Source organism: Pocillopora verrucosa, chromosome 3 (genome assembly GCF_036669915.1).
Source record: "Pocillopora verrucosa isolate sample1 chromosome 3, ASM3666991v2, whole genome shotgun sequence".
Taxonomy (NCBI): domain Eukaryota; kingdom Metazoa; phylum Cnidaria; class Anthozoa; order Scleractinia; family Pocilloporidae; genus Pocillopora; species Pocillopora verrucosa.
The window spans coordinates 1,325,255-1,346,862 of record NC_089314.1 but is presented as its reverse complement, the minus strand read 5'-3'; the positions used below and the strand labels follow the sequence as shown (position 1 = coordinate 1,346,862).

At 39.7% G+C, this 21,608-nt stretch overlaps 3 protein-coding genes across 6 annotated transcripts; 1 reads left to right on the top strand and 2 right to left on the bottom strand.

Moving 5' to 3' along the window:
- Positions 1-344: 344 nt before the first annotated feature.
- LOC136279369 (uncharacterized) lies at positions 345-4,632 on the top strand. Of its 2 annotated transcripts, none has more exons than XM_066163013.1 (5): positions 345-503; positions 1,812-1,921; positions 2,405-2,570; positions 3,128-3,235; positions 4,189-4,632. In XM_066163013.1, the coding sequence occupies exons 1-5, from the start codon at positions 407-409 to the stop codon at positions 4,200-4,202; spliced, it is 495 nt and encodes a 164-aa protein (XP_066019110.1). In that variant the 5' UTR covers positions 345-406; the 3' UTR covers positions 4,203-4,632. The 2 variants fall into 2 exon arrangements, with proteins under 2 accessions (XP_066019110.1, XP_066019109.1); XM_066163012.1 differs by having other exon boundaries at positions 3,125-3,235.
- Positions 4,633-8,084: 3,452 nt separating this feature from the next.
- On the bottom strand, positions 8,085-15,095 carry LOC131791330 (triadin-like). 3 transcript variants are annotated; one of them, XM_059108663.2, is made up of 6 exons: positions 14,880-15,095; positions 11,411-11,539; positions 10,646-10,891; positions 10,100-10,228; positions 9,123-9,301; positions 8,085-8,707 (listed from the first exon to the last, which is right to left on the bottom strand). In XM_059108663.2, the coding sequence occupies exons 1-6, from the start codon at positions 15,010-15,012 to the stop codon at positions 8,354-8,356; spliced, it is 1,170 nt and encodes a 389-aa protein (XP_058964646.2). In that variant the 5' UTR covers positions 15,013-15,095; the 3' UTR covers positions 8,085-8,353. The 3 variants fall into 3 exon arrangements, with proteins under 3 accessions (XP_058964646.2, XP_058964645.2, XP_058964647.2); XM_059108662.2 differs by lacking the exon at positions 14,880-15,095 and adding an exon at positions 12,732-13,245; XM_059108664.2 differs by lacking the exons at positions 10,646-10,891; positions 14,880-15,095 and adding an exon at positions 12,732-13,243.
- Positions 15,096-16,293: 1,198 nt separating this feature from the next.
- On the bottom strand, positions 16,294-21,313 carry LOC131791331 (uncharacterized). Its single transcript, XM_059108665.2, has 5 exons — positions 21,073-21,313; positions 20,632-20,757; positions 19,594-19,758; positions 19,034-19,093; positions 16,294-18,442 (listed from the first exon to the last, which is right to left on the bottom strand). Exons 1-5 carry the CDS (start codon positions 21,176-21,178, stop codon positions 16,983-16,985), a joined length of 1,917 nt encoding a protein of 638 aa, XP_058964648.2. The 5' UTR covers positions 21,179-21,313; the 3' UTR covers positions 16,294-16,982.
- Between the last annotated feature and the right edge of the window lie 295 nt (positions 21,314-21,608).

The window sequence follows — 21,608 nt, the reverse complement described above, 5'->3', positions numbered from 1 at the left end:
ATTTGATATATCAACTGAGTTGATAATGTAAACTGGCCACCGTAACGAGTTAAATTCAAAACTGACGTTTCGAGCGTCAGCCCTTCGTCAGAGCGAATGAAGCGAACTATACGACGTTGCAAAGAGTTTCAAGGCTGATGTTTCGAACGTTAGCCCTCCGTCAGAGCGAAGTGTAAGAATAGCCGATCTAGTCTTGGTGACAGTCGTATCTCTTTCGTTGTATTTACTTTCTTCTCCGAACTCCTCTGAGGTTCAGAACGTTAGTTCTGTTGTTGATCAGGAAACCTCGTGCTCGTTTTCAGACCAATGACAGACAGTAGTAGTCAGGTGACTTAGAAACTGGTTTGACCAGAATTTCTAGGACTCCGTGCCAAGTAAGAAAGAACACGAGGTGTGTGCAGTCAAAATGGAGGAGCACAAAATCTATGTTGGTAATTTAAGCTACACCACTGACGATGAATCTCTCAAAATCTGTTTTGAAAAAGTAGTGGAAGTTGTAGAAGGTTAGTTATAACACGGCCTAATCTAATGGCTGGTGAGCTTTTTAATCAGTTCTTAGAAGGAAATTCGTTGTAAGAAAATTTAAGAAAATGGCGCAATTTATTTCAGTGTACGTTCGCGGCGTTCATGGTCAGTTTTCTAGTTTATTATCATAACAATCGTCGGGTTTTTCTCTGTCAGTTGTGTCTCAATCAAGGAAGAATTTGGAATCTAAAGAAATTACGTGAACAGCTATTATAATGGTAGCTTCACGTCATGTCGCCATCGAGCACGCGGTGGGTTGATGAGAGAGCGAGGGAGTTTTCGAGAACTTCACTCATCAGTGTAAATCGTTAAGCATTGACTTTATAGCTTTATAACTAACATGGGAAATGCAAGCCACGATCGTACTAGAGTGTACTGATCGTTAGCAATCCAGCGTTATCGGCTGTTAGAGTGAGAGTTGATGATTCTGATACTACAAGGTCCGTCATTGACCGAAGGTGGAAATCGGTAATCTCGAAGTTGTGTTAAGAGATATTCAATTGGTGGTGCCCACAAAAATCTCCTAAGTTTCAAGTTGTTAAAGCTGTTGTTGAGGGGAATATCAGAACAAACAGTGTACTTTTCCCAGCCTTCGAATTGACAGGGAAGCCGTGAAATCGGAGAAATTACGTCTTAGATTTCAGGTGTTGGCCTATTTCCACAGTTTTGTTTGTTAATCTCACGCAGTGGCAGAATGGAGTTGGTGACTTATTCCTGTGCTATTTGTGCGGTTTCAGTTTTAAAGCAGAAAATTTAAATTAGGACTTGCTAACTAACCAATTCTTTGGGTGAATTAGCTAATAAAATTCACATAGAAATAGGTCAAAAGGTAGACCTACAATTACCTATGAAAACTCAGTGATAAGAGTCATAAACTTTTAAAGTGTGAACTTGAGTATGCTTTTGGAATTCTTAGTAAGGTGTTTTCGTCTCAATGATTCTTGATTTGTGTTTCTGGAGAGCAACTATTGAATTTTAGATAAGGTGGAATTGATGTAGTAGGTAGATCTAGATTTAAGCTTGTCATTATGTGGGTTTTTCAATGGTTCTGTTCGAAAAACATCTACAAAGAGGTGGAAGAAACTTAAAACTTGGGTACTTTTATCAGATAAATTATTTGTTGAAAGAACAGCATCAACATCTCATCACAAGAGTTCCTTGTAGATAGGGTTGGTTTATTTTTGTGGTGTCTTGAAAGTTGTGAATGTATTCTCTTTTGAAGAATTAGAAAAATTCCAAACAACAATATAAATTTCTTATGTGTGAACCTCTTTGCTTTTCAACAGCTAAAATTGTCATGGAACGAGAAGATCCAGGCCGATCAAGAGGGTTTGGCTTTGTAACAGTGAATTCAGCGGATGATATCCAAAGGGCGGTTGAGGAATTGAATGAAACTGTAAGATTTGACTTTTCTAATGCTCAGATTGTATTTTGCACACAATTGTTTTTAGTTTAGGCAATCTCATCTTGTCCCAAGGACTGAGTCAGTTGCTCAGTTTCTCTATACAATATCACCCCTGGATCAAACAGTAGGGTCCTGAGAATAAAGGAAATGATCACCAATAAAATAACCTTGATTCTTAAACAAATTCTTCTTATCCGCACTCAAGGACATGCATAGAGAGCAGTATGGAGCAGTATATTAACATGTGATAAGTTATTTCTTCTTGGCTGCACACAAATTGTGAATTAATTATTAATTCTTGCTTTTAAAATTCATGTTGTGTATAGGCAGTAATGATAAAAGATGTGTTTTTCTCTCTCAGTGCTTTAGAGAAAAAACAGTTTCTGTTTTTGAATTGATAGAAAAGATATCAGAGGAACAGTTTAATAGTTTTAAGACTATGTGAACACTGCTTACTTTAAAAATTCTTGAAAGGATTTGGATGGTCGAACAATCAAAGTATCAAAAGCAAATGCAAGAGGTGGAGGAGGCGGAGGAGGTGGTGGTTACAGACGGGGTGGAGGAGGAGGATTCCGAGGTGGCAGGGGAGGCAGAGGAGGAGGTGGAGGATACAGAGAAAGGAGCTATGGTGGAGGAGGAGGTATGACTAGCCATAACATTTCTGGCAGATAGGCTGAAGTTTCAGTAAAAGCCAGCTATCAGCAGTCTACCACCACTGTCTGGTTATCTTGCAAGCAAGCTCTCGAGTTTGGCTTTTGCCTTACAGCACAGCCGCTTATGGTAAAAGCTATAGAGGCCCCCTGTTGCTGACTCTTACTGCAAATATCATCATGTCTGAGTTGCTTATGTACATGTGACTTCTCACTTCCCTTTGGGAAAATTGCTCTTCAATTTTTTGGATACACTAAAGATGTTATCACAATTATCTCCAGTACAACCCTATTGCCTAGTTGATAAGGTATAGTCCTGTAAAATTAACATAGAAAGCAAGTTTGAGGGCATATCCAACAATTGACCAATTTGTAGGACAGTCCAACACTCAGCAATATGGAAAGTCTGGTAAATGATGTAAAGACAAAGAGAAGTGAAGTGAATTAATTGTCTAGAGCAATGCTAGGAAGTTGATATTTTGGTTAGTTAACACTTTGCATCTTCCTAAAAATCAATCAAAGTGTTGTGTTTTTTCTTTCATAGGAGGTGGTTATGGGAGCAGAAGTTATGGAGGAGGAGGTGGCGGAGGTTATGATGGTGGGTACGACGATGGCTACTCAGGTTCTTATTCTGGAGGAAATCAATACCGAAAAGGTAGTGCACATTGAAATGTATTTTCGTATTAGACAAGAGAAAATGAGGATATGCAGAGAGAAATTCCTGTTTCATATCCCCTGGATGTATCATTTCCACCAAACATCTAAAGTTATTAATTGTCCATTGTATGAAATCCTTTTTTTTTAAGTCATCTGGATGAAGGGTAACCTCAGTTCAGTGTCCTAACTGGCAGATGTACATAATTTGTGACAGTATGGTGAAAACTCAATAAAAGATAGAAAAGTATCTTTCTCCTTGATTAAAATTTTAATGTAGAATTAACAAAAATTGACTGAGCTTTCAGTCTTTTAGTGAAACAGATTTAAGTGGATTGAGCATATTTTAGTTACTGTCTTTCCCTTGATCTCATTTTCTCTTGAAATGGTATGTTTAATGCGTGTGTTGTTTAAGTGTTTATTGAATGAAAATCTGGCTTGTGTCTGTTTAGCTCCATTAGACCTGTGGTTTTCTCCTTTGCTGAAATGATATCTGAAGGAGAATGAAGTGTTTGGGTTAAGGCCTCACTCATCATTTTTTCAGGCATAATGCAAACTGATTACCAAAGTGATGCACATTTTGGGGTTTTGTCATTTTTTACTGTAATTTGGAGTTACTCGAGGAGTCTTGAGCCTTTCTGTGAGCTCATCAAGGCTTTTGTAGATTGTAGAAGGAAATCATGATGATTTCCAGACTAGTTCTCTAGACCTATGCTGTTTATTTATAGCAATTGGATTAAAATGGAAAAGAGATAGTGAGGTATTTACACTTGTGACCATATTAATGAAAACTGACAGAATTCCATTTTCCACGTTGGGCAAGTTACAGATAAATTTGCCCACTAAGTTCTATTTTGATGAAATTTAAGATAATGTGACCCCTGGTACACTGCTTTTTATTCAGTGGTGACTCCTAATGATTCCATTTGTTCTGTTTGTCCATTCTCATAAAAGGCCGTGACTGGTAATGATCTGTTCAACTTCCGCGATTCAACTCTGTTCCTGTATATGCATTGATGTGCTGAGGTGCTAGAACAAGACAAAAAAATTCGGTGTGCTGTCCTGAAACTTGATGAATGATAAACCTCAGCTCATGATGTTCAGTGCACTGAAGTTTCCTGTGTTGTTGACCTATGTGCTTACTGCTATGAAAACCTCAGCCAGTGATGTTTGGCTTTCTGATGTTCTGATGAAATATGTCTTAGTAGAAATAGCTCATTGTAGCAGAGACCATATACTCATTTGTATCTTTATTGACTACTTAAGCACAAAGAATAAGGTTTTTTTTGTTTTGTGTTGTTTTTTTTTTGTATTTATTCAGCCAACACTGTTGGTTTTGTTCCTTTTTTTACTGAATATTCCATAACTTAGCCCTATTAAAAGAAAATGTTTTGCTGTGTCCGTTGCAAGTGATAAAAAGGGTTGATATGAACAACAGTGGTTTGAGTGCATATGACAAAGAAAGGAGTCATGAAAAATAATCAAGTCTGTCTATCAAATTCATACCCACAGTTCTAATGGTGTTGGTCTGTTCAATTGGAAACTGGGGCAAGGTGGTTTCCTTGAAGACTTAATGGTTATCGGGAAGTGATAACTACTAAGTTCCCTTTGGTGTCCACATTACTAGATTACAATAAACTAGACCTCAAAGTCGTGAGTGGTTTCAAAACAGAGTGTAAGAATTTCAAGATAATTTTTTCCCTTCAGTCTGCTTGGCTCGTCAATTATCAAAAACCTCTGGTTGACAAAATATTTCTGTTATATAGTTGGCAGGGTATAAAGGAACAGAATATGAGATGACAGTGATTATTCAAATGGGAAAGGATATCGTTTGAGAGTATTGCTCTCACTTTTGTGGTCCCAAAATATCTTAAATTTATAGGTCAAGGTTCAACACAGGAAAAGTTTGATGTGACATCACTTAAAGGGCATATGTAGAAGTGACCTGATGTAGCATGCAAACATTTGGTGGTGCCAAGTCTTGCACTGTTGGAAAAAAAAAAAAGTTTATAAGTGAAGCATTCCAGACCTTGAAAAAGTATGAAAAGTAGAGATAAAGTGTGGCATGAAGCCAAGGGATTATGTTTTGGATCAAGAGGATTAGATTTTGCAGCCAGGATTTCATGGAAAAAGCTGTTTTTTTTTTTGTTTTTTTGTGTTTTTTTTGACAATGCAGTGGTAAGGTTGAGACTTTTCTCACCTTCGTCTTTGAAATAATTGCCACACTATGGGTGCATTCTTTTTACAGTTCATGGTTTTCTTCTTGTTTGGAAATAATTTTGAACTTTACATGCTGAAAATTTTCACAAAGTATCATGGAACATCTTGCAAAGTTTCAATTTCTTTTTCCCTGTCTTATACAAAGGCGTATGAGATAGGCTGAAAGGGTAATTCTTTAAAGATTTTGAAAAAATCTGAAATTGAATTGAGTCATTGCCATCGCACCAATTCTCCAGTGCTTTGGATGGAGGGTACAGTTCTTGTGCTGCAGTTCCAGGTGAGGATTGGTGGTTTTGTCAGGAGGCAGAATCACGTTCCCGGAAACGCCTGGTATGTTTATGGCCCATGGTAAGTTGATGTGTTTCGTTATTGTGCTTAGGTGTTTTTTTTTCTTTCTGATTTCTGGACTGTCATGTAGTGAATTACTGAGTGGATTTCTCAAACTGGTTAATTATTTTACAAACTTGAGATAGCGTTGATATAGCTCAGTTTAGTCCGAGGGCGAGGTCACAACTTGAAGGATTTTTACGAGGAATTTTCTTTCATTTCAACTCTTGTTTTGGAATCACTACTATTATTTTGCTACTTATATGGAGAAGAAATTAATTTTTTTAGGGTGCCAGGGGTAATCCTCTCCACTTGAATAGGAGTATTGTTTCTTGTTTTATTTATATATATATATATTTTTTTTTTTTTTTTGTTGTCATTTATATCTTTCTCTTCCTTTTTTGTGGTTTTTGTCTAGCATTACGTTGTGAATATGTCGCTGGGACTCGAAATTGACTTAGAAAACAATAGTTCTATTAAACAGCTTGTAGTCCCTCTTAAAAATGAGGCATCGCTTTCCCGAATTTGGAAAGAGGTTAAAATTTCGTTGAGCTAAGAGCTCCCACACATTGACCATTTTAGGTCTACGAAGACGTCTTCGGGACCAAGGCTTGAATTTAATAGAGCGGACGCGGTTACGTAGTCCACAAAGCTGAGCTTTAAGAGGGGAAATACAGCAGCTTTCCGGAAAGCCTCCAAAGCTCGTTTGGTAATTGTGCGGTAGTGCTACGAATGAAAGCCACAATCAACTGTCCTTTGTGTATGTCAAGAAGTGTAGGACTGTGTGCGTGACCTTTTGGAGTGAGAATCGTTGCTGTTTCCCCACATTTAATAAATTTGCATCGCAGTAGTCCCGTTGTCTGTGGTGCAGTTGCTAATAGAACTTTTCTTTTAGAGTGAAGGGTTTCCTGATTAACATACAGCGAGTCATTTCAATTAAAGTGTTGTTACTGTATAACCTGTTTCTTGTAAAAGTGGTGGTTTTCAAACACATTCGACCGTTGACGTACTGACACTATCTTTAAAGGCCCATCACTCAACCATGCAAGATTTCCAGAGGCTAGGTCCCACTAAGGAGGAGTCGCCCACTGAAAGTCGATTTCCGACTCTACCCAACACCCCGTTACTTAAACGTGTTTCAGAGAAGCAGTCGTAGCGTCTTGATTTGTCGTTGGGATCATAGGCAGCCAAATTGCATAAAAGTATGAAGAGAAACTGTAAATATTTGCTACTCGGGTTCTCACCGCTACAGTCCTTTGATCTAACTGACCCCCTCTACAAGTTGGACTCAAACTAGACCAGACGTCTGTTATTCTAGGTTTCAGATTACGTAGCCATGGGAAAACTATAAGTGAAGGAACGGGAATGGTTATTATGTACCACCGAGAGGCTTGACATCTTGGACCTGTCTGTCTGCCAACCTCTGTATGCTGGGAGCATCCTCAAAGTGAGATCCAACAATATACGCGTAGTGACTTGTCACGGTCGTGGTCTGGGTGCAAATCCCAGGTTGGATATGAAATAATCCGAGTATGATTTTTCAGCATGCGTGGGTTAAAACACCATTTCTCTCCTCTCCCCCTTCCCCCCCCTCCCCCTTTAGTCTTATCTGGATAGCAGGGGATCAGATTCGGTGAGAGTGACGGTCAGGAGATGAAACCTCAATGGCTACTACTTGCGTATTTTGTTTGTTTTTATTTTTGTTTTGTTTGTTTGTATTTTTTTTTTTGGGGGGGGGGAGGTAGGTAAGGGTTTGATTTTATCGCATTTTTTACTGTCAGGTGGTTCATTTGAACAGGGATTCACTCCATATTACTGCCAGAAGGTAAAAACTTAGTTAAGTCTACACCCAAGCTAAGTAGTTAGTACTGTGTAGCGTGTCCTTTTTCTATCAAAGAGAAAGGACGATTACCAAGACCTAAAGGGTTGGTGATAGAAACAAATTGCAACGAAACCTCTCGTTACTGTCATATCTAAAGCTTGTCCGGAGAATCACCCTGTGTACATTTGATGGAAGGTTTCAAACTGAGGCCACGCCTTAGGAATGACTGTCGAAAATTGTAGTTGTACGCGCTGCGTTTTAACTGGAAGTATACTCGGACTACTCCAGCTAGTTCACGTGCATTTCACTTAATTAACACGACAGATACTTTAGATCAACCAAACTTGATTGGGATTACCATGACACAAAGTCAGCTGATGGCCAGGGCGGAACTCAAACCCAAATTGCGAGAGTGATGCACTCAACCATGCTGCGCTACAATCAAAAATTTTTAATCATAGTTAGACGAGACAAAACCGTGTTAGAAAGAGGACACTTTTATTTCGTTGTTGTTATCTGCCCCATTCTGCCCACCAACATTTACTTGATATCGTGAGCAAGAGGTGAAAGGTTCCATGTGGGTCACTGCATGAGAATAATCACGTCTTACTGAAACTCCTTTTTAGGAAATTGTGCTGTTTCCCCTCCAAATAAGAAAAGTTTTTCACCCTTCAGAGCTCCACATAGTGAGTGAGGTTATTACGTTATTACCCTCAAAAGTGATCATATCAAAACCGAGTACTTTTTCTCTCATGGGTTTTCAGGGAAATCACCATGCTCTTCAGGTTGCATGTAAAAGGCTTGGCTTGGGCCAGGGACAGTGTTAGGTAACTGCGCCTGCGCGGGAAACACATTTGGCTGCTGTGGAACGTCACTTCTTTGTTGCATGGCCGCTGGAATAGCTACTTGCTGGCTTATAGGTGATGCCTCCGCTACGTTACCAGTGGAAGCTTGCATCTTCATAAACTCTGCGAATTGGTCATTGCCGGGAGCTTCTGGAGCGTTAGGTGTTTCGTCCTTCTTGGTAGCAGCTGCTGCACCAAAACTGCTGGCTCGCCATTGATCGAACACTGCATTTGCTTGAGATGCTGGGGGCTGCTGTATCTAAGGAAATTTTGTGGTCAAGAGTAAGTATCAATTACACAATGTATTTTTGGTTGGTTCGAACACTACATGCTTCCCACTCCCGACGCCAGTTTTAATTCAGTTGATAAGAGCATGGTAGCCGTAATTGAACTTCATATCAGCAGTGGTATAATATGTTGTTCAGTTAAGAGAAAAAATTTCAAAACTAAGCTTTTCAAACTTACTTAAGATGTAGTTGCACTTCTTACAAACAATCTCGAGAAACTTGGACAAATTGCCGGAGTAAAAGGCAGTCACATGGGGTAGTGTCGTTCCTTGCGAGCTGGGTGGAAATTTTGCCCTTATCAGATTGCTGGACCGGAACGTAAGACATTCGTTACCTTCATTAATTCTCATGAACTCTTTCTCTCTCTCTCTCTTTTTTTAAACTAACCTGTGTCTCAGCGTCTGGTATGGTGTTCTTGGCCATAGCATTCATGGCCATATTTGGATCTGCGGAATGGAAAGGAGCAGGATTGGCTGGGTACTGGTTCGTAGGATTTGGAGCGAAAGCTGCTTGAGTCTGGTCGGGAACTGGATTCTGAACTGGTGCTCCGTTATATGGAGTCTGGGCTAAAAAATATTTGGAAACTTGATGAATACTTCGATATTTCAAGTTTATTGCAAAGCTTAGACACTAAAGAAATCTCCTATCAAAATGAAATGAAAGTATTTGCGCTTATGTTTCCTCAGGTTTGATCGGTTTGTAAGACAATAAGTGAACTATCGCCTTTGTGGTGGAATGGAAATGCGTTCTATTCTTCGCTTTGGGAGAGAGATGTAAGATGGATGCACCGTGAAGTTAAGTATCTTTGCATAGGTTTGTCCATGTCAATGGTTGAAAGTTCATGATTGCGATGAGCTCTGAGTTGAGGTAATCGTCATGTATACACTGTATGAACTGGTTCTATATGTTTCAAAATCGCTCGGTCAATAATCGTCGAGTTCTGTCAGTTACTTCAGTGGCAGGGAACGTGAGTCGAGTACACAAGGTTGAGGCTTGCAGGTAAACTTCCCAGAGAAATGAAGTGAAATGACCAGCTCCCTCCCTTTATGTCCTATCTTTATGAAATTCCATTATACATCTAAACATTTTCCCATAAGTGCTTACTGAAAGAAAAGCCGAGAGCCAAGCAGAACTATTTAAACAAACAAGAACTTCCATGAAGTTTTAGTTACTTTACGCGGGGAGTGTACCGTTGAGCCTGGACTCGATATACTCGACCCAGTCTTCCTGGCCCATGTCCAAGCGTATTCTGGATTAAGTATAGGCCATTTTTGTAAGTCATCAATTAATTTCCTTCTATCGCAAGGTCAGCCAATTCTCACTTAACCTTTGAAATAGGAGCTTGAACAAGAAAACTAATTTACCCGTATTGGGGTAGTAAAAGGCGGCTTGTTGCGCTGGCATTTCTGGCTGTTGAGCTGGCATGTTGTAATTCTGGACTGTCATATCAGGAACTTGGTAACCAGAAGTTGCAGGGACTTGCATCTTTTTAGCTAAATTTAGGCACACAGAGGTGTAGAAAAACTGATTTTTAGATTAAATAGCATTAACGGCTCCTTTGTAACCTGTCACATTTAAGGCCATAATTGTGGGTTTATTTGGTTCTTTTTGTTTGAAACTGTAGGTGGTCGAAGCAACGCAAATATTGTATTTCCTTGCAAACTTACATGTGATGACCAACAGATAGCGTGTAATTAAAACTTGTTAATCGGTTCCAAATGGCAATTTTCCCAACTGTAAATTCCTTTCCTCTCTTGTCTACAATCACCATCATTTTATCGAACAAGTTAATATGCAGTTACAGCTGGTTTAGCACCGTTACAGATTATTCGGCATTAATTAAGAGCGTGGCTTCAACACAGTGGAAATATTTTATAAGCTCCTGAAACTTGTTCTAACCAGATTTTCACCTGCGTTTTCTTCCGGTTCGTCGTAATCGTCACTTTTATCATCATCATCATTGTAATCATCGTCGTTATCGTTATCATGCGCGCTAAAATCGCTATGACCTGTGTCAGAGTCTTCGTCAAAGTCCTCTTTTTGTTCTTCGGTGCTGTAAGGTCTCACATTGACAGCTTGATCCGTGTCAGTGTCTTCTGTCGGTTCACTGTCCGGACGCAACAGTGCTGATTTTGCGTCAGCATCAGCTGTGCCGTCTGTGATTAATGCGTTATACAATGTTTTGAGCGTTAGTTGTTAGCGGGTTACCGTGACTTAAGTGATTATGGAAAGGTTTGTTAGAAACAGGCTTAACGCATTCTGTGTTAGCTTGATGAGGAATGCAAGGTAGATCCAGCGCAAATGTGAACGGTTTGGGGATCAAAGGTTTAAAAGGAAATAACTCCCAGACACACTTTTCTGACACGAGAGGTTTTCATCCAGCTGGTGTCGAACGTTAACCGTTTGTGCATGAAAAAATAGCCTTATTGAAGCTCTCCCCTCCACTTCAATCCTACAAATTCAGTTGACTGAGGAGATTAGAAGTGTACATTACCTGTTAACTTTTTTTTCACGCGGGTCTACCAAACCTCTTTGCCAACAGCCAAGATTTAAAAACCACATGCTAATTACCTATACCTGAGTATAACTCAAATTTGAAAACCCGTTGTATCATCAGATGCAAGTATACCTGTCCATCAATAAACTGTCAATCATCTGTCAATCAAACCACTTACCTGCATCACTCTTAGCTTTATTCATGCACCGGTTGATCTGAATTTTGTACTCGTACATTAGCAATTTTCCTTTGGAATAATCGTCTATGATATTCTGGCAATCGGCAGGTGGGTTTTGTGAGAGGATTGCTGTTATGAAGACAAAAGAACACTTTAGAAAAGCGTGAAGGTTAAAAAATGTACATTGCAAGAGTTAACCCTTAAAATTGACCTTATATCGCAAACTATACATAGCTTTCCGAATTGTTCATTGACTCGGCCACCTGATTCGCAGACACCCTTGCCCTTTAAGGACCTCTTAATGAGCCCGAAATGAGGAGGGGTCCAATTTGAAGGGCGACTTTCTAGTAATCCATTATCTAAGGGAATTTTATCCCGCTTACCCAGCTGACATTTCTGCACGACTAAATGTTCACACAGGCGCGAAATGACAGCTTGTATAGAGATAATCATTTACAACGTGGCCTTTGACCTTTCAAGGTTTATACTGAGCCGAGCCAGCCCATCTCCTCGTGGATCATGATGAGATTTTTTTTAAGGGAGGGAAGGGTAAGGTAAGATCTCGGAAATTTTTAGTCAAACCCTGTGACAGGGCTCCGTGGAGTTATAACCTGGAGGTGTTGATGAGTTGTGGCCACACCATTCAGTCATAACACGTAGCCGACGTTTCATGTCGCTTAGATTATTTTTGCATCACTTTTCACGCGCTTAACAATAAACCGCCTGTCAAGAAGAGAAAAAGAACTTGTTTTTCGTTAAATGACTTAGATTAGATATCACTTGGATGAAACTGAGTAATAATCGAGTCTGTTATCTATATCTTCACCTCACCGCGTCAGTTACGGATCAAGAGGTTCAAAGCTTTTTCCACTTCAGCTTTGTTTTAACGTGAATCTATATCCTTAGTGATTGAGGCTATTTAAAAAAAATGTGTTAAAGCTATGGTAAAGATAAGAACAGGAATGTCAACACACGAGTGGAAGTTAGTGTTTTCTGTCAGAAGATGTACTTTTGTTTTGACCAATCATTTCCACCGGTTAACTTCACGGGGTTAACTCAATGACAGTGAAATTGCGCGCTTGCCAGGAAGGATACTTGTTCGGATACTGAATGTAATATCGATTGTAATATAATAAAATACTATCCGAGTTCGCTGCAATTTTTCTCAGAACATCTGGATAGTACAGAACTCCCCAGCCTAAGCACCTGGCATGAACTGAATTTATTTTGAAAAGTTGACCGGTACCCGTCATAATAGTCATTGCTCTTGAACCGGCGTTTCCCCGTAACTTGGAATTCGATTTTCAAAATTTCAATTTACCTTTGGTGCTGTTTTCTTTCTTTTCTACAATTTCGGTCTTGTTATTTGCCGTCTTACTGATGGCCTTATCTTCCGAAATCTTTGGTTTTTCATCTTTTTTCTTCAAGTCTTGTTTTTTCTTGGCATCTTTAAGATGTTTCTTGCTGCTGTCTTTATGCTCGTTCTTAGTCTTGTGTTTTTTCGGTTCGTCCTTGTGTTTCTTAGTGTCGGTTACTTTAAGTTTTTTGCTTTTCTCATCCTTGTGTTTCTTGTTCGTGGACGATTTAGCCGCACAAATTGCGATCAACACAAGAAGGATCAAAAGAACGCTTTTCCTCATCTTGAAATATTCGAAACCCGAGGGTCCGAGGTGAAATTACGGAGAAATGGATTCCAAGGATTTCTTGTTCACGGTTGAGAACCCAAGGGAGCGCGTGCTCTCTGGTTTTGCTTTCACTACATTACAGGAAGTGTCACAACTTTATGAATTAAACATGTTTTCCTTAGCATGTCAATTTTTTCATCTTCTATCTACAAAGAGATACCTGCTAAAACTGATACGATCTCCTAAGAACTAGCAGGTGAGTTTTTCGTCGTTCACTGAGGTATGAAGTATCAAACACTTGCGGACGAAGCTTGTGGAGGGTTTAAAGTATACATAGCAATTAAACAGAAGAATCAAAACTTAATAAACGTGTATCTATTGGCAAGTTTTGTGCCATTTTTTACCATAAGGATTGTTGTGCATAGACACCTTTTGCGGTTGATTTTCACCTTTAGATCTGACGCCCTTAGAGGTTGCGGAAAATTCATTTACTTGGCAAACTTGTATTTTTTCCGGTGATTCGAAATGCTCTGTTTCTTTTTTAACTTTTACATTTCGACGCACTAGTATTGCGCGTGGTTCGGTACATGATCTCTCGTCTTCCGTCTGGATATAATTGCAACAGCTAAACCAGTGTATCCCATGCACAGAGACAAATGACTTGAAGCTTGGCATAGCTAATCAGTAATGAAAAATCTGGAAGCCTTTGCTTCATAGCTGCTACTACTGATGGTGGTAAGAAATTCTAGCCTTTGCAAGGAATGAAGGAGACGCTGAAATTCCATTACTTCCTGACAGAGTTGTATGCAAACTATGGACTCAACATAGACGCAACATATGGCTAACAGGTAATGGCGCATACAAATTTAAGCATGTGTTACTTGTAAATAAAATTGAACATACACATTATTGCGAAAAAATTGTTGTGCTTTTCCAATCTATCTGTAATGGAAATGATGTAGCATGTAAGAACCCGCCAAAGCGAAATCTACGATGTCATCCTTACCTTTTGCTATATTTTGCTGCCAAAAACTGAGTCACTTCCGATAATAAGTTTGAGTGTGCATCTGGTTTCTTTTCATGTCAGTAATTAAGACTCAGCTTGAAAATTTCAGAGCCCATGATAACCCAGGGAATAGTGTAGCCGTTTTAAGGGAGAATTGCGAATCATTTCCAAGAAGCTACCTGGTTAATCGTGTACTCGATAAGCAACTTCAGGTAACTTGTCGTTTCAGTGATGTCGAATGAATGCTGCTCTCTCAGACCCCGAACCATTATGATTTAATTTGTACAGCAAAAAAAAAAAATTAATAAATGAATAAATTTATAGGCCGATAGATGAATCAAAAAATGTTGAAGAGTTGGTGTCCCTCCTGCCCTCAGTTCTTGGGAAGCCTTTTATGCAAGGGACAGACTAACACGGGCTCTTTTTCGGCGCGGAAGAAGCAGTAATCACGCGGGGGGGGGGGGGGAGGGAGAGGGGGGTAATCACATGTAGGCTATGTCACAAGGTTGAAAACAAAATTCCTTCAACCCAAGTTTACCCTAAAATGCTTTATTGCGCCGAAATAAACCTTTCCCACCAACTTTGACCAACACATAGGTAGGATTAGGAGAATGTGATAGTAATGATTGACAATCTTTACATCGCCATGACTCGAGACCAGCAGGTGTTTTCTAACATTTCAAATACAATTTGTGTTTTGAGATCATAGTTTTCTTTCAAGTGCTTTGTCAATTTTTCTAATGAATTGTGAGCCCCGTTAGGCACGCTTAGAGCGTTTGTGTTGGTAATTGATGATCTTAACATAGCGGGCATAAAATTAAACACTTGACTGACTTACGGTCGTTTTCGACGATCAAGTCCCATCTCTTGACTATCGTCTTTAAGAGTGATGACTTTTGTTTTGCGGGTCTTCCTAACACAGAACACAGACAAAGCGTAAACAGAACCCAAGCAAGTGTGAAGCGCTCCATTCTTTCAAACACACGGTCCAGTTCCGCTTGGTTTGATCGAGTTAAAACTTAACAAATTAAATCAAAACCAGCAAAATTTTGATTTCTACCATCAGCTAAGACACCAAATTTGGCAGTTGCGTTGCTCAAGTCAGATCTCACCCAGTGTTTTGGTATTACGTTATTTTGCCATCAACGATAACCAATTAAAGCCGCGCGCGGGACTTCTATTTTATTGCTAGGTCCACAGTTTATGGAGGTACTCTTCGTGTTGATTGGTACAAATGATTTGGTTTATGTTAACTGAAGCAGGTGCCAAGAGATGAAAACTATAAATCACCAAGAAAAAGAAAATTCTACAAACGCAAAAAAAGGGATCTTGTGGTCATAAGAAAGAAATAAAAATGTGTAGTTTGTAGGGTCAAATCTGTAAAACGTTAACAGTCCTCCTTGACAAATTCCAGTTCCCTCCATAAAATTTCCTTGTTCAGCCTCTCCTAAATCTGAGAAAGACAGCTATCCGTAAAAATCTTTGCATCGTGTTTATCGATTAAAACGGGCGTTAGGGAATAGTTTTCTCGCTCCTTGAGCTTTTCACACCCTTACATCAGTATGCATATTCTCCATACTGTTCTCTATAAATATCCTGAGGTGTTAACGAGGAAATTATTTGTTTAACAATCAAGGGCTTCTTTGGTTGGTGATCATTTCCTTTATTCTCGTGACCTTAATCTGTGATTCGGGGAGATATTGCAAGGAGGGATCAGATGCTATTCACTCTTAGGGGTCAGAGGGTTAATGGAATCTTGTTTTAACTTAAAAGTTCACTGCCCTATCCAGCCGATGGATCGGATGCTCTTTACTCAGAATGGATTAAAGGGGATAAATTCGAGGGACACTCTTTGTAATTCAATACGCGTTCATATCCGCTCATCTTGGATAAAGCGTAAACAAGAAAAAGTTTAAATCAGAGAGAACACACTGAATAAATTAAGAAAGAAGTAAGCTCACGCCCGCGTGAGACGATTAGGGGAGAGGTTTGCAGGGAGTCTGGCACTAATAGTGTAGGGGTCCTCATTATTAACTGCTGGACCCTCTTGCAGACCGATTAGCGCCGCTCATAGGCCTCTTTCCAGAGAAGAAAAGCTAAGCTTGTATTGAAGAACTAATAGCAAGGGCCAGCTAGGCTAGAGTAGCACACGTAGGGGTTTAGTCTCACACGCTTGGTCGCTTAGGAAAGATGAACCGAAATAATACTGAAACTGATGACGATATTAACATCAAATTTTTATTTTCCTACAAAGCCTTTACAATTATATATAGTGTTTCATTAATTCAGTGGTCGTTAGTAAGGTTCTCCTATATTTGGTTGTGGGATAACTGACTGTCTAAAATCTAAAATCAGTTTATCTTTAAAGTATGCGTATACAAAAAATGACTACATTAGGCTAATCTTGATTTCTCGACATGATTTCTCAACAATACCGTGATGGGTTTTTTCTTTTTATGTGACCTAATATCACATGACAAGTAAACTTTGCAAACCACAAAACGGCACGAAACCACATAATATTGATTTAACGTAAGCTGCAAAAATGTTGCATCAAAAAATCAAGGAACGAAGAAAGAGAAAAAATTAATCTCATACAAGTTGAGAACTTTATCTAAAGTTACAGTAGGGGTAAGAGCCTCATCGATTAGGCAAAAGTACAGAGAAAGAGCATTTGCTCAGGGCGCTTACAACCAGTCATAATTGGCTCGTCATAATCGTAAGCGCCCTTCATTACAGCCTGTCCAACTTGCTAAGTTGCGTGGTAATCAGCAATTCACATACAAAGTGTAGTAGGTGAAGATGATGGAGAGGAATAGTCTAGTCCAAAGGCTTGTCTACTCGGATGCATTTATTATGCGCTGTTCACTTATTAACGCTGTGAAAACCTATAACAGGTGACATTGGTTTTTTAAGTCTGAGTCATTTCAAACAGTTTAACTCATGGTTCATTGCCGTTGTATAACCCGTATTGCATACTCTGCAAATTGCTGTAATACGGTTGTCTGTATTGGTAATAGTTCTGGTAATAGGGATTCCTTGCTATTTGGAATTTCTTGGTCAGCCCCGAATAGTTGTTGCCATAAAATTGGTTAGCAGGTCTTATGGCTGCGATCCTTGGGTTATACGCTTGATTCATCACTGGGAGAGTCGACTTTTTGGTCGCTGGATAGACATTCCTATAAATCTGGTTAACAATTCCGAGATTTAGCGGCGAAGCTGAAATTCTCCCGTTGTACGCCTGACTAAATCTCTGGACAGCGGACTTCTTACTCAGGGGATATAGCTGGTCACCATTTCCACCGGCCAGCGGTGTTGACGAAACTCTCTCTTTATACGCATTAGTGAGCGCCTGGACAGCGGTGTTCGCCTGGGTCACCAGACTCCGAGCAGGGGCTTGCAGTTTCGAAAAGTCTTTGTGATGAGTGATCTTTTGAATAAGCGTGAGCATGCGCCGTAGGAAAGTTGCATTGGTTGTATGCATAATTTTGTTTTTGAGGACATCAAAGTTGACTGAAGGCTGTTGAAGCTTTTCTGGAGCAGTGTTGTGTTGAGCTACAGCATTCTGCGGTTTGTTTACAGATGTAGGGGTTCCTTTCAAAATCGGCTTTCCAAGCCCGTTTGACATGTCTGAAACAGGTTTCATTGGTTCTAATTGTACTCTAGGTCTCTGTGATAAAGACAATGAGCTGGGATCATTAGAAGGAATGATGGTGGCTTGGTTAGCTGGTTTATCGTCAATTCCAGGTTCCGGAGTAGGTTTTTCATCGATTGAACCATTGCTGTCGTCTTTTTCGGGATCGCGCATAGCTGCAAGATTTTCGTCGATATTTTCGTCCGGGTTACTTTGAGCATTAATTTTTGTGGTAGGTTTATTCAAAACCTGTGGTTTAGAGTTAATACTTGGTCCTTTATATGTACTGATACTAGCAGGCGTGCTTAATGAGGGCTTATTGAAGTTATTTATTGCATTTTTTAGGAAGCTGGACATTTTGTTTTGAGGATTAGTGGTGGTTTGGACGCGGGCTTTTTGAACGAACAGCGGTTGACCCACAGCAACAGTTTCTCCAGTGTGTGAGCCTTCTTGAAATGTGCCTGGATAAAATGTTTGAAGTAGGTCGTGGTTGGGTTTTGGTTGATCGAGGTGATCGTAGTTGGAAGCCAGACGCGTGTATTGATCCCCGAGCGCGTTAGTGAATAGAGCCTGTGTGTTTTGATTCTCCACAGAGCCTGGAAAAGCCGCGACAGATGGGTTGCTCTTAAAGGAAAGTCCTAAATTCTGAGATTTGCTTTGATAGTCGCTCAAGCTTGGTCTTGCTGGCTTGTTCCTTTGTACCGTGGCTTGGAGAGCGGGGCGGGCGGGAGTGTGCTGTACTGCTGTTTTTCCTGTTGCTGTCGCCACTGTTAGCGACAAGAACAAGATTTATTGAAGGTAATATAGCTAGAATTACTTCACTGCTCATATCATATTACTATCTAGATTAGTCCCAGAAAGTCATCTCATTTTCGGTGCTGGTTAAGTATTAAGAACTATAGGTTATCCAAACTGCGCCTACGTCTGTGCCACATTTGCAACATTTAAGGAATATTCACCGGCACTCAGTTGACTTCTGGGTGGTAAGAGATACATTGAAAATGAGTGTCCTGTCCCAAAACACGCATTACTCGCCCAAGACTTGAGGAAAGATCTATCGTTCGAGTGCCTAAAGAACTAACTTGCATTTGATTGATTACTTTCAGTGGCATGTATTCTTATAACCAAGCATAGAGCGAGGTGTGCATGGATTACACAAATGAATGTCACCTTCCGTCTAAGCATTAACAGAAACATTTTCTCGGCCAAACAGTGCCAGTGAAACTTACTAAAGCTAAAAAACCTATATTTAAATAGATAATGGGGGTGCTATAAAGGCTTTCAACACTGAAGGAGTACGCCTTAGCTGCATGACTGTTGATTTATCAAGTTATTAGTTAGCTTATTCTAACACCCACCTGGCACAGGATGCCTGCGGGGCACATAAGCCATTTTATGAGGCTGATAAATGTTGATCACTAAGCAAAAGAAGGAGATCAAGGATCTGTTTCAATCTAAGTATTGATTGAGCAGTTGTTTTGTTTCAAATCATAAACCGTCGGTATAATAATTCCAAAATATGTGTTTGTAATCGTCGAGCTCTTGTATTCAAAAACTGAAAGTGCCTAAAGAATTCATCTTGATAAATCCGAATGTGTTGGCTGTTGTTTGATGGCGAAAGAAACATATCATTGAGACGCAAATCAAGACACTTTTTGATTTAATGTCTTTAAAACTTATAACCCCAAACAGGGTCAGGGAGACTTTTCCAAGGAGCAATCGGAGCTCTCATAAATCAAAAACAAGCAAAGCGCCTCAAACGTGAGGAACGCCATCTGATTGGTCAAAAGGCTGACGTGAAATTTCATCGCCAATGACAGAGCGCTGTGAAGGAATTCCGACCCAACAAAAATGGATATCTTTAGACATTCAATTGAAACTTGCTCCGTCAAAATAAAACAACAAGGTAAACTCTCACCTTGAGGAATAGTTTTGAGCTTAGGGACTTTCTTGGCGACGGGCAATGGAGACGGCACAGAGTAGTGAAAGTCTTCAGTGGCAGATTTGGCGATCTCGGCGATGTTTTCGTTGTTAATGTCATCCTCTGTTGACTTTTCAATTCCTTCGATGTTTTTAAGTTTTCCTGCAATAAAAACGTTGCATGATCATGAGATTATAAAGTCAATATATTTTTGTATTTGTTAAAAACTCTCCTGAGTTTCAAAGCAAGCATTCAGATGAAGATTTGGTAGTATTTACAGAAATCCATTTGGGGCCCTGTGTTTATCCAAACAAACTGGTTTCATTATAGTGAAAAAATTAAGCGGTCTTTTGAAAGAGAAGAAACCAAGTAAGGCACGATTGATTAAAACGCAGAAGAGTATCAAACACTTTAACACTTAAAGTTGCGCACTGAATTCTGATCATAATTTCAGAGGAAGATTTGAGGTACGATAATCCACCCGAAAACAAGCAGAAACTGACGCTCTGATAGTTTTGCGCTACCTAAACTTTAGCGTTTTCATGTTAGTGACTCGACACGCTTCTCTTTAATTTACTCATCTCTCTCATATTGGAGACTCTTTTTAATAAACCTTTGTGCCAGGTAAAGCTGTGATCCAGGGGAACTGGGTCAAGTGCATCACCTCGAGGCCAACTGGTAAAATGCTCAATAAATTAATTATAACAAACAAGCAAACGAATTGTTTCACCCTATCCGTTTGGCCCTTCTTCTCTTTGGGTTGTCTCTGCCAAAATTTATTTGGGTTTAGCCATGAACACGAACAGCGACTCAAAAGCCCGAGTTTGTCTTTCAGATCGACATCAATATTGAGCGGAAAAAAAATTATTAGCCAGCCTCTATTTCGTGCACTAGACCCAGTTTCCGTCTTGCCTTCGTCCACACTTATATATCAAGCTTTTCGTCAAAACCATCCACCTGTTACAGGTACCAAAATAATCCTTTATTACGGTTTTGATATATTCAGCTCGCAGAGAAGAGTTATTAGTAAGTTACCTTGTCTTCCACATCCCCTTCTCCGCTCCAGATACTCTCGCAATCGGATATATCCTTTCTTGAACTGATGTTCTACAAGAGCACAGTCTGTGACCTCATCATCCAGTTTCGTGTCTCCGACGCGATCTGCAAACACGTTCACTGTTTACCTACCTCTGATATCAATTATTCTCATCACAAAATCGATTCAACCTACGCATGGAATAGTTAGCTTTAGATGTAGTACAAAAGGTTATGCTGTGTTGATCGTAAGTTCTTCGAAATCGAATTCATCGTTGAAATTTTATCGCACGGAATTTTCCTCAGACTGTCAAAATAATTCAAAATTCTTATGAATCCATTAAACTGATTTAACATTTACGATTCACGAGGTTGTATTCTTGAATTTGGACTCTAATTCGCAACAAAACCATATGATATGGCAATCTGAAACTCACTTACAAAACTGGTTGTCAGACATGGAAAAATCAGATCGCTTCCCTAGAGCAATGCTTCCAAGACTCGCGGCGACGAGGGTGGATAACACCACCAACCACACGGACAGCATGAGCGCTATCTTGATTCCCTTGTATTCCAGTATATTTTGCAATCAAGTGAGGTTGCTCAAATGAAGTTTTCGACAAATTTTGCGCGTCAAATTTAAGCGTAATCAAGACCAATCTCGGCAGGAAAAATCGCTGAGTCTCAGTTAGAAGATGATTTCATCCGCTATTGACACTTTCCTGAGGCGAGTTCGTGGTCTTTTCTATTAAAAGTAGTGACGCCATTGATGATCTTATTGATCTCTTTATTGTTGCGAGCAGAGAGCAACAGTTCACCTATTGAGAGAAAAATCGTTCACCGAAATCAAAGAGATCACACAGTTTTGAGTGAATTGCACTCACAAGCTTATTTTATTTTTGCACCATTGGAAACACCAGAAGGGCGTTGATTTCGACCCTCATTTGAGCACACGCCCATTTACATCGTCTTTGGCG

What these genes read in the sequence shown, in the direction of transcription:
- LOC131791331 (XM_059108665.2), bottom strand. Translation starts at nt 21,178, where the DNA reads ATGCTGTCCGTGTGGTTGGTGGTGTTATCCACCCTCGTCGCCGCGAGT. An exon ending in GCTCAAAACTATTCCTCAAG is followed by an intron (nt 19,094 to 19,593) that starts GTGAGAGTTTAC and finishes TCTTTTGCTTAG; the next exon opens with TGATCAACATTTATCAGCCT. An exon ending in CCGCAGGCATCCTGTGCCAG is followed by an intron (nt 18,443 to 19,033) that starts GTGGGTGTTAGA and finishes TGTCGCTAACAG; the next exon opens with TGGCGACAGCAACAGGAAAA.
- LOC131791330 (XM_059108662.2), bottom strand. Translation starts at nt 13,050, where the DNA reads ATGAGGAAAAGCGTTCTTTTGATCCTTCTTGTGTTGATCGCAATTTGT. An exon ending in GAAAGAAAACAGCACCAAAG is followed by an intron (nt 11,540 to 12,731) that starts GTAAATTGAAAT and finishes TCTTCATAACAG; the next exon opens with CAATCCTCTCACAAAACCCA. An exon ending in TAAAGCTAAGAGTGATGCAG is followed by an intron (nt 10,892 to 11,410) that starts GTAAGTGGTTTG and finishes CATTAATCACAG; the next exon opens with ACGGCACAGCTGATGCTGAC.
- LOC136279369 (XM_066163012.1), top strand. Translation starts at nt 407, where the DNA reads ATGGAGGAGCACAAAATCTATGTTGGTAATTTAAGCTACACCACTGAC. An exon ending in TTGAGGAATTGAATGAAACT is followed by an intron (nt 1,922 to 2,404) that starts GTAAGATTTGAC and finishes AATTCTTGAAAG; the next exon opens with GATTTGGATGGTCGAACAAT. An exon ending in GAGCTATGGTGGAGGAGGAG is followed by an intron (nt 2,571 to 3,124) that starts GTATGACTAGCC and finishes TTTCTTTCATAG; the next exon opens with GAGGTGGTTATGGGAGCAGA.